At 29.9% G+C, this 12,991-nt stretch overlaps 1 protein-coding gene across 1 annotated transcript in view; it reads right to left on the bottom strand.

The window, feature by feature from the left end:
• The window catches only part of LOC105258193 (four and a half LIM domains protein 2), a 126,059-nt gene extending 114,411 nt beyond the window's left edge, over positions 1-11,648 (bottom strand). Inside the window, exons 1-2 of the mRNA XM_020029665.2 lie at positions 11,582-11,648; positions 9,356-9,453 (exon numbers count right to left, since the gene is read on the bottom strand). Of these exons, the coding sequence (XP_019885224.2) occupies positions 9,356-9,453; positions 11,582-11,633 (150 nt within the window). The 5' untranslated portion in view covers positions 11,634-11,648. The remainder of the gene's footprint in view (positions 1-9,355; positions 9,454-11,581) is intronic.
• Positions 11,649-12,991: the final 1,343 nt, after the last annotated feature.

Raw genomic sequence — 12,991 nt, forward strand, 5'->3', positions numbered from 1 at the left:
TCTTCTCTTGTTTATCCTCTACTGTTTCATGACACTCACACAATTTACGAAAACGTAAATTACGATCGCGCGCACACTAATCATCAGAATACGCGACAATTGCGCGATATTTTATGTAACACGTTAATCGCACAACACGCGTTTTATAATATCGTCAATCGGGAAACGCAAAAATCATGATTACTCGAAATTGCGATCTGAGATTAGCAATTGTAGTTATTAATTCGACGCACTCAAATAATATTTAAACGGATTCATTTTATGAAGGAGAAATTTAGAAATGACGTCGAAAATTTTGATGATACTACGCAATACATACGAGTTAAAGTATGATTATAGCGAAAATTGATTAACGATTAATATTGTTAATTGTAATAATTGAGATCATATTTAATATCTCTCAATATTTTGTACGATTTTATTTCGAAAGATTAAACGGAGAGGAACATCTTGTGATGCTTCCTACTCGCTCGAGTCTCTCCATTCAACTGACAATAACATTACCGCACGATAACAACAGCGTAATGACAGTAGCACGTCATTGACCTACGGCAGTCTTAATGTTATTATTGAAAGCCGCGGCGAAATTCCAAAATTATATATTTCAGTAAAATTATCATTTTCAAGTTTCTCAGTCTTTAATATAACATCGTTTTAAAATCATTAATAAAATGTTAATTGACTCAAACATTATTGCAACATAATAAATTAATTTATGTCGTTATTGATTTTATATTTTAATATTTATCAGTCGTATACTATAAATTCTCTCGATGCTTGTAATGAGGTAAAATATTTATAATTTATTGAATCGAAATCAATTGCGTAAATTGGTAAAGTTAATAAATGGTGTATTTTTAGATATTTATTGTTAATAATGTGTATTTTGTATTAAAGATTTATTCTGCACTCTGCAATATTCCGCATTTATTTGTCCTTAAAAATTAAATCAATTTTTTTAAAACTAATTAAATTAAATTTGTATTCTATTCGATTGTATTATAAAATGAAAGATAATACAATTGCTTTAAAATGCATGCGTATACTATTCGTTAGCAACAAAAATAGCATTGTGTGTGAACTTGGCCACGCGATTTTTCAGAGCCGAGAGAATCATAACTTCGTACCGTGAGTTTCGCGTTCATCAATCGCAAAATAAAGAGTGTGTTGTATGCGATTAACGTTGGAAGTACTACATATTTAAAGTGCTGCGCCGAGTATCGTATTCTATTCGGGATCATAATTAACCGACTTTTCACGAATAAATGCCACGAAGAAGTAGCAAAGGATAAACAAGTCAGAGACCTACAGAAGTGCAATGGCGATGCCATCGTGTGGAATAAGCAATTTATAATTTTGTTCATTCATTATTCGTTATTAAAATTACATTGATCGCTTATTCTCACGGTCACAGTGACTTTGCATATAGATGATGCATATAAAATATTCTCGATATATTTTTAAAAAACATTTAAAATCTTCAATAAAATGTTTATGATTAATAACTTTATATATAATACTATAATATATAATATATATAATATTATAATATTATGTATATATAAACATTGTTTAAAAATTATAACTTTTTAGATTATTTACGTAAAAATTAAATTTTTAATTTAAAGCAACAAATTAGCATGTATGGCGTACATTTGAATTTGACTTTTTGTTGCAATAAAATTAACAAAATTGCAAACTTTGACGAAAAAACTAAATTTTGCAATAATCAGAATAATCACGTCATTACTGTTTAATTATGGAGCATGATTCATATCATTTGTGCACTTTGCTCCGTTTACACTGTCTACGCAAATTACGAGTTACATTTTTTGCTCATTGTGTAATTTCATCTCAATATAATCGAAGGTCTCTATGTATATATATTATTATTAAACTGCTGGATACAAAAGAAACTGATAAATTTGTTTCTGCAAATGATATGGAAAGTCGAAAAAAATATCTGAATTTTCATTAAACATTTTACTTCATTTAATTAACAAAGTATAATATAATAAAGTTGCATAATGAAAACGTTGTATTTTGACATATTAAGTTTTAAAGAGATATCATGAATATAAATTAAATAAGTTTTAAAATAATTATCGATTTTAGCAAAGTGATTTTCAAAGTTAAAATTACGTTCAAAATAAAGAGTTTCCAGATATTTTCGTACTTAGAAAACATCTTTTTAAATGTGAATATATAATGTATGTATAAATGAATCTTTCTAAATGTACAAATAAAAAGTTTGGCTACTTATTATAATCTATAATCCAACAAATTATAATCTATAACCAAGCTTTAATATTATGGCGTTACAATACATTAAAAATATAAGGTTTTCCATATAATACACTATAATACCAATACATCCTTTCTTTGCTATATTTGTCTTATTTTGATCATAAAATTCACAATCAAAATCGAACCACGCGACTACCTCAATTACATCATATCATCTTAGCATTAGGCATCCTTCGGGAGTTTCACATAAGTCCCAAAGGATTATAAACTTGCCAGCAGTCACGCGATCACGAGTGACCGCGTTTCGCGTGATATAACTCTACCGTCATTCTCGCAAAATAACTTTGCGTATTGAGAGCACGAAAGATTTGAAAAAGTCAAAGTTTGATGTGCGATATAAAAGCGAAAAATGATTTAAAGGAATTTAAATAATTCGGGATTCTATATAAGTCAGGCGTGGCCTTCGCGCAAGGATAAATCTCGTTAGGTGGAACTGTCACTCCCTGTTTCCTGCTTATAGCGTTACGTATCGCGCGAATTCGCTTTAGGCATCGATCGTGATCTATTCGAATGAGAAAATAGTGCCACGAAATGACGCAGCGCACAAGAATCATGATATACACTTTGTAGAAAAACATGTTAATTTATGATCGCAATGCTAATATAAAATTTGATATTGTGTATCGTTGTATCGTTGCTAGCAATTTCGAGATCTCTGCTCGATTACGATAAAAAAAAACTTTAGAAAAATAGCGAATTTTCCTATTTGCTTACAATGCTCTGTGAGTAATATGCATAGATATAGCCACGCGATAAAAAATATTTCATACCGTTTAAGATGTATGATTATTCTCGGCATTTGTGCGGTAAATGATGCGTAAAATAAATGACGCAAAAAATAAAACGTCCGCGAAACCGCAAAAGCGCGTGCGCTATTGATAAGTGACGTTTAATCGTTCAGCCGTTATTTATGAAAAACTAGTTTTCCCGTAGATGACGTTTTTTCTTGCGTAAGAAAGTAATTATCCATTCTTGTATTTCCCGTAGAGTAAAAAAAAGTGTAAGAAATAGCTACTTCACATTAACTTTTTACATAAGAAATTCCGAGCTACCGTATAATATAATGTGTAATATGTGTAATATGTGTATGCGTGTAGAAAACATTTATAATCTCATACTGCAATATTCAATATGAAAATGAATATTTTATAGTAGCACTCGAGTTCAAAACAATGCAAAAACATATAGCATGATGTGCTAATTATCCCCATTATTCCCCCTTAACGATTATTATTAGGTCGCCGCCCAAGTTTGTCTCACGATTCGCGATACGTCATCATTGGCGACCGAGTGCACTCGATTTCTTTTCCAGATGCATCACGAAATGCAGTATAATAGCCTCGATCGGCTATTATATAGATTAGTACGCAGTAGAAAATGATGCGATGATATGAGGCGTTTATTGTATTTAACATCTGTGTTTGAATAATATATTTGAAAAATATACTCGTATATTAAATTAATAAATATTAACTTATATTTTTAAAATATTAAAAGTAGAGCAGAAACGAAGATATACATTTTTCCTCGTTTCATAAAAATTAAGTAGAATAAAATATTAGTAAAAAAAATTCAGATAATTAACATCAAAATGTGAAAAAATGCAAGTAAATAAATTTGTAACTTTTCCTTTAATTAAATTATATAAATTATATTAAAATTTATATTAAATTTCTTTTTAAAATATTAACGCGATATTTTTTTATAATATATTACATATTGTATATTGTTTAGTGTATTGTTTATATGTATAAAATACATATAAATTAATCTTATTGCTAAAGTAAAAAATAGTGACTGTCACATCGTTTTTTCTTCAATATAACAAAATATGAAAAAAATGACGTGCTATATTGCGAAATATATGGGTCACTGTACAAGTTTGAATAAATTGTTTGAATAAATTGTTCTAATTGTAGTGTATTGGATCGATGATTTGAGATATTTTATGTTTTATTATATAAATCATATAATTGTCAAGCGAAATTACAGCAATCATGGTGCTCGCAAGAAGATTAATAAAAAATCCAAATCAAAAGAGACATTTTTCATAAGTAAATTCAACATAAGACTCAACATAAAAAACTTAAAAAATTGACAATTTAATTTATTTAACATCTTCTATTTCAAAACTTATAATAAACGATAATGTTTTCGTAATAAATAATAATGTTAATTGTCGTTAGCTAAAAAAGTGATTAGATTCTTAAAAATAAAATTTTCTTTTTCCTTTTTGTTGTTGTCCTGTTGATATAATCTTGTCAAAATAAGCGGTCTCACTTAGAGAGATAATCAAATTCATTTTTTCATTGAATAAATTTTCATTGAATAAATAAAATATTAAATATTGAATAAAATATTAGAAATTGCAAATTCTAAGCACTTAAGGTACAATTAAGAGGCAACTATCTTTTCCATTTTTATTTCTGTTATACGATTTAATTGCAAACGAACTTTATGATCTTACATGGTATCAATTAATACGATCCTGGATTATGTCATTCATCAAGTATCGAAAGGAGTGACATATTTTACGATCCGGGTGATTGACGATTGCAGCACGCTCATTTTTCGACATATGCGTCATCGTGAAAGTTCAGTATGGTAATACAAAAATAAAAACATAATCGTCAACGATTTTAAAAAAGGAACCTGTACGCGAATGAGTTCTCTGAGTTGCTTTCACTTGGAGCTTTGAAAGACGAACGACTTTTCACGCATATCAAATTAATTAATCGAGTTTTAATAACATAAGATTGCGAAAATAGCTGTTTAAAAATATAATTATTCTATTAATTAATTGATGATGTTTTTATTCCTTTAAAAATCAACGTTATCAACGTCGTATAAAGAGAGAGAAATCTTTACGAACATGCTAGAAAATATCGATAATTATCATAGTTAAATGCATAGCCTTAAAGCTAAGTTTAGAAATTAACGGAAGATTAAAAATGGAAATTAGTGCACACGATTATATTTCCAAAACTATTAATTATATATCAAAATAGTTTAATGATGTGAGCATCATACATGATGTGCTTTTTTCAAAGTATTAAATAACTATTGATGTATAAGATACATTTTACTACTGAAAACAATCATATATAAAAAAATATATATTCATAATTATGGCATCAACTTAAGAAAACTGTGGAGCAGAAAGTTTGAGTATTACGAAGTTAATTAAAACTAATTTGACATGATGGAATTTCGAGAGAAGAACGATGGAGAACGATTACGAAACAGGAATTCGTTAAAGCTACCGCGTATTTGTTACCAATTAATTACGATCGATAACCTTGATGTGCCAAGAAACACCTTTTGAAGAAATAGCAATGCGTACACGAAATTTTAATAAATACAAATTTGCAAAAATTTATAGATAAAATATAATAAGAATGTAAATACAGAAAAATATGTTTGGAATTACATAGAGAAATTAGGTAAAGAAAGGAGCTTAATTAAATTTGAATTTTTCTACTTTCAATACATTTTTCTTTTGTAGAAAGAAAAATAATATGCGCTACATATAATCAATATATCAATATGTAATTAATCACGACAGGTTTTATCGAATTATTCGCATCGCAGATAGCACAGAAACATCTCGATCGAATGTAACGAGACATCGAAAAATCGCGTGAGGAATGCTAATGAATTGTATGAATCGACATGCTCTCTCGAAGGAAAAAAAGTCCCTTTCCAATTAGCACAATCCCATAACGGGGAAACTGGATGCCCCCTTATAGGGATAGAGTAGACATATACGATCGACACGTAGAACTGGGTTGGCCCGACGATGTCGCTCATGCGGTCGTCGCCGTCTCTCTAAAGAAGGCCAAAAAATGCCGAGGACAATAAACCTGTCTTGTTTAGTCCCGCTCATACATCAGGGATAAAATTCGAAAAGCGAAACGCAAGTTCTGCAATCGATTAAAGTACACGTTTTAGACGTAAAATTTTAATACAATAAATTATATATTTAATTATACAATAAAAAATAATCTATAGGCACATTATTTTTTATTATATGTATATGTATTAAAATTTTATTATATGTATATGTATTAAAATTTTTATATCTCTATCAAAGAATATTATTCTTAATTGATCAAAATGCTCGATGGCTATTATGTAATAAATATGTACATATTATCACGCTATTATCACTATTTCCACAAAACATAGAAATTAACATACAAAAAATTCTAGATTAATTATTATGATAAAACGATCAATCTGTCATGGCAATTTAACGTGAGAAGAATAGTAAAAGCTTAAAAAAGATAATTAGACGTGTTTAAACAAAATTAGCATAATCCCTTTCCGTGAGAATATATTTTGTGTTGCTATCCGGTTGAAATTGATGACGAGAGTACATTTATATAAAATATTAAAACTTGATTTTACATTTTTGTGTCTAACACAATTTCATAAATAATAATATAAGAAAATTATTTTTTCAAAATTGTTTACAAAAATATGTAAGAGACTTTTATTATTATTATTCCTAATTTAACAGAAATGTGTCATGTCAGAATCCAATAAACAACATGGCAATTCTGAACGAATCTTTATTTCTATCTCGCTATAGATATCGTGTTACATGTGCTTATAGTACACCGATCTCGGCGCGCGTTAAGATTACACTTAATTACACATTATGTTCGACCTACACGCACGCAGAGCAATTTACCGAATGGTAACACTCTTCACTGCTAACCATTTTGAGGAAGAGAAAAGAAGGAAAGAAGGAAAGTGGGTGAACTCGACTTGATTTTATGGCAAGAACCTATTCGTTCCACCTGTCTCAGAGAGATTTTTCTTTCCTGTCTGTTGAAATATCAACGTCTCTTGGGTCCAAAGTTAAAGTTATACAATACTTTTGCAAGCAATAAATTATTTTCAAGAATCATATTAAAATATAACATAATAAAATAAATAAATAAATATATATATATATGTATTTTTTCTCTTTTTCTTTACCATTTAGTTATCTCACTATAATTTATTTTCCTTTTTTTTCATCTTCCAATTTGAAGTTACTTTCTCATCTTATTTATGAAAAATATGATAAAGTTTAGCTCATGTAGGTAATAATTATCTTTTTAATATAATATAAAAATATATTACTCTTTGAAAAATATATTATTAAAGATATTATATTACGTTGAAAGAGATATATATAAAATTGAATTTATTAAAAATATTCACGTCATTTGTAAAAAGAAATAAGTAAAATGCGTATACATATAATAAAGATAGTCGACAGTAACGATATGATAATGATATTTTAGCAAACACAAGCGATGCAAAACCTCGTAAAGACATCGTCCCCAATGAAAATGAGGTTCCGTTTGCTGTACTACACACGAAGTTATACATGGCATGCGAGGTCGCGGATATAATCTAAGCGCGATCGATATTCCGGTGGAAAAGAGCGTCGTGCCATTTTGCTGAATGAGTCAACCGAAATCAGAAATTCTTGCATAATTATATTGTTTCCTAAGTTTATGATATAAATATGATATAATCTCGTGCGAGCAAAATTTCGAAAATTTATGGATATTTACGTGAAAAAATATAGAGAAAAATATGAAAAATTCACGAATACATGCATGTAAAAAACATCATATTATTAAGAATGTTAAAGAAATGTAGTCTACAAGTCATTTATCAAATAAAACATATATATCAAATAAAAAAAATAAAAAGCAAGCTATGTATGAGTCCAGATATAGATTTAAAAATAATAATGTATATGTATATATAAAGCTTATATAAAATATATCAAATATATTTCAGTTATTAAAGAATTGAAATATACAATTATAATAAAAAATTTTATAATTTACTGCTATCAAAAAGAAAATTGCTTTAAAATCTCTTTATCAAATATATTATGTTTTATATTTTTCTCAATATGAAGACAAAATTCTGAAAATTATTTGCTTATATAAGATATATAAAATGTAAGGAAATCTATATCTATGTTGCAATAACACGCAATTATTAGAAAGAGATATTAATAACTTAATTACGTGAAAAAATACCTATGAAAGGAATGCAATGGAACATTTGATATTTAATAATCATTGGCAATCGTATTCACAATCGAATATTTATAGGATAGTACGAAATAATCAAGGTCATTGCAGGTACTAGGTTACGCAGGCCACGGTCATTGTGACTATATGATACGATGTATATTGTATAAACTCAAATTGCATTGATTCGATCCACTAGACACAAGCCTTCAGAGAACATGTCATGGAAAAATACACTTGGAATTGTTCGATTAAATATATAGCACCGCTAGTTTTTTCTAAGTGTTTCAATATGGATTTTATTTGTTGGATGTTATTTGGACTTTATTTTGTTCAAATCTAAATATAAATAAATAAATTTCTGGTATAAATTAATATGACATAAATTACACTATCTTATATTAATTCATGTTATGATGTTGAAACAATGATGCAAAAACATGATTTTGTATCTCTTATACCTCTTTCTGTTTCTTTTTCTATATACAATGTCTTTCTTTAACATTGTAATAAGCCGTTTATTTTTATTCAGTAATTTCTATTTCATAAACGTACTAAATTCATTAAATTATAATTTATACAAAAAATGATGTGAATTTAAGTAATTTAGATATAATGCTGAAATAAATGCGCAGTACATAGCTAAATATACAATTGCGTGCAAACAAAAAGCATGTGTCTCGATCAATAAAACTGTATGCTAAAGCATAGAGTCAACGAATTAATAAATTGCAAAAGATAGTGACCATTTTTTTAATGAAAATGTCATTTATACTAGTTGATATATTTATAGCAAAAAATTCATTACATAAATTGTAAAAATAAAATATTCTGAAATGATTTGAATAAAAAAATAAACTTGAAAACTATATAAAACGGAACAAATGTATTTTAAACACTTGACTATTTGGTTTTAAAAGATCAATGACACACGCATAGAGTAAGATTTCGTAGATTTCACAAGAGGCAGTAAGAGTAAAGTAAATTAAAATACAGTTTACCTTGACGTCGAAGGCTTCAATATGAGTCCGTGGCACACCGTTCATTTTCCAATAGATTAATATTTCTGATTTTCGATCAGTTTTCAGTTTTTCACGTCCTATTCACAAGCACGTCGTTGTAAAAAGTCCACTTTTGTGGGCCAAATCACGACACGAGAATATAATACTTAATGTTACTTTTTACTTCGCGACCGAGAGAGAGAATCTGTGTTCTGGATATTAATAAACTTCCTATTGATTCTTGTCACATGTGTTAAAATTCGAAAATTTATTTACGCGTAACTATTCGCGAATTTTGCGAACACTAATATAAAGTTGAGCAAAGTATTGATATTTGCATTAATATTCAAATTGTTCGTGATTGGTAAAATTATAAAAGTAAAAATAGCTTGTTTTGAACGATAACAGATACAATTTTGTTGAAAATAATTTACAGTTTATTCCGTCGTTTCTTACGAAAAAACACCGTGCGACATTTGGGCGAAGAATGCGCATTTCTATCTGCGAGACGCAAGATTTGAAACGCGACATCTCGAGGATGCACGCATGCGCATCGCAATGTTCACGAGCACGTGCTATCCGAGCACGCGCTCGTTTGTACTGATTTAAAAAATTCTAGAAATTAATTTAAAAAAGGCATAAGAAAGTAAAAACACGTCTACATATTATTAAAATATTATTAAAATAAATATTACTAATATGCCTTATGTAAATATTATATTGCATATCTTTCAATTATAGAATATAAAAAAGATCTGATTACTTTAATTTGTATATGTATAATTAAAATAATTAGATTATTTATTCTATACAAATGACGTATAACATTAATATTTAAATTTAATGTTTTTTTTTAATATTTAAAATCTTATCCTATATTTCCTTTAAATATACAAAATCATTTTAATGCTCAATTCAAAGAAATATTTTTAAAAAATTGATTATTCAAATAATGATGATTTTTGTACCTATTTAGCGATATTTAAAATAATTTTTTTTTCGTGCAACAATATATTATTATGTTTTATTTTATTTCATCAAAATACGTGTTATTACGAGAACGAGAATTTATATCTGTGTATCGTTGTACATCGTGCAACGTTATCTTAAATATATTAGCAATATTTATCTGTTATTCTTTCTGTACATCGTGTTCTAGTGAGAGACTTTAAATTATGAAATGCGGTTGTATGCGCAAGGATATACAGTTTTTATCTGCCCGCAAATTACGATGTGTCATCGTTTAGAGCGCAATTCAAAATTTGAACATTAATGTTGTCAGTTTTAAATCTAAAAAAAATATCTCTTTCTATTCATATATTTTACCTCAATCTATAATTAATATATAAATAAATTATTAACTTTTTCGAGACAATCGAGTTGACATCCTTGTTATTGTTATCGTAAATAGAAATAAATGAATAATATCAAAAATGAATATAATAAGAAAAAAAAATGAATAAACATTTCTAAAATAATGTTGTTGAAATTTCTTTTGTTTTTAGAACACGCACGAAATATTTCTTAAAGGCCGTTAAATATCATTGTTACGCACGTTCGTGTAAAAAACGGTAAAGATCTGAGAAGGTGTGCGAGATCGATCTTCCAGCAGATACGAAAAAGTTAAGGATTCCGAAAGAAACGATTCTCGACGTGCGCGCAAAAGATTTTCAGGGGAAGACGTTCTCTCAGATGCATCGGCTGCTCGAAAACTCGTCGATGTATCCGATGTCTGAGGGGGAGTACAGAACAGGTTTAAGAAGTTGGTTGCGGCTAACCGAATTCCAAATCCGCTCTTCTACGCCCGAGAAACGGAAACGGTGATTTAAAATCAATTCACCTTGCTTTTGCAATGTCACATATTTACGAATTCAAACTACTGCAATTTCGATGACAGTTCGGCTGTCGCGGAATGCCATGAATGAGAGAAAGACTGATATTGAATTCTGTGTTGATATAAACAGTAACGAATGGAAGATGATCGCTGATTGAAATATATACATATACTATAATTCTTTATAAATTAAATATAACTTAATAATTGATATAATTGATATGTAATTTCGATATTTTGATACTATAAATACAAATTCGATGTTACAAAATAAGATAAGAAGATGTATGAATAGATAAGATAGGAAAAATATATCTTATTCCAATATTTGCAGGTGACTAGAGATTACTTTCATATCTCATAGATAGAAACATAAATCATTAAAACTGTACCGGTTTTAATTCCCAGTTTTTGACACGCATACGATCGTAACACGATTATCATGCGCAACGACCTGTAACTCCACGCAACAGCTGGGCATTATGAAAGTAATCGTATGAAATTATAAAAGAAACTGTCACCATGAAGAAAGTCTTTACTATGCAAATTAAACTTGTTGAGAAATATCTTTAAAATAGCTCCTTATCGAGGTATGTTTCTTGCAAAAGCAACTAATATAAATTATAAAAATAAGAAGGAAAGAAAGAGAGAGTACTCGCCAAGGAATGATAAAAATAATCCAATAACTGACTGAATCAGAAAGTGGCTCATTTCTTGTCATAATTAAAATCGCTTGATAAACGATTAAACACGATTAATTTACGAGTTATTTCAGTTAGCAAAACACCTCTTCGCGATTCACTCACTTTCCCATATATCAATAAAAAAAAAACGGTACAAAAAGGACAAATAAAATTTCCCTTTCGCCTCAAGTAGATCCTTTCTCACATTGTCGATCGAGATCGCGGATTCATGCTCGCCGTGCAGGATCCTCAACTTCAACTCAGAGATATTCACTCGCGGTATCCTGTCCCGATCGTGCAAATGGGAAAAAGGAGAACGGATATCGGGGCGATTTCACCTCCTGCCGGAGGACGATCTGGGTGCACTCGCGGGCACGGCTGACATGTACGACGCCGTGGCACGTGGCACGTCGTCCCATGTCCTGGCTCTCTCTCTCTCTCTCTTTCTTTCTTTCTTCCCCTCTCTCTCTCTCTCTCTCTTCTCCTCGCCAGCAGGATCACCGCTCGCTCGCTCGTGCGGCGGCAGCGGGAACGCGTGCAGCAGCGGCCGGCGTTCGGGCGCTCCGCGTCGCGACTGCCGGCGTGCGCGGCGCAGCTAAAAAACCATACGATGACCTCATCCACACCGGCTATGCTCTCCGCCTGCCCATGTCACTATGCTACTAGTCGTCCTGAAAACGTCGCCCGTCTAACGCAGATTGCCGCGCCGCGACCAATACCGTTTATATAGCGGTCTTTAATATTATCTCGTCGCTTAAACTTGAGTCCCTTCTCGATCCCGCTTTTGCGAGAAAAATTTCGATGGAGGAAAATAATGCGATAAATAATAATCTCCCCCCAGATATCAAATTAATGGCCAAGATTATTTTTGATGAGTCTACTATTGATCTGAAAGTTGTAATTCGATTAAGATTCTCTTTATTGCAATAATTATATCTTATAAATACGTGCGAAATCAGAAAACGATGTTCCTTATTGAAACATTACGAAAAGCGTAATTGATACAGGTAATTAAAGCATACCTCTGTTCGTACGATGTTGATATATTCGTTATATTATCGAGGTACGTCGGTGAAATTAATTAATTAATAACTTGAGATACTGCGAAGATGATCGGTC

Source organism: Camponotus floridanus, unplaced genomic scaffold, assembly GCF_003227725.1.
Source record: "Camponotus floridanus strain SB8 unplaced genomic scaffold, Cflo_v7.5 scaffold8, whole genome shotgun sequence".
Classification (NCBI taxonomy): Eukaryota; Metazoa; Arthropoda; class Insecta; order Hymenoptera; family Formicidae; genus Camponotus; species Camponotus floridanus.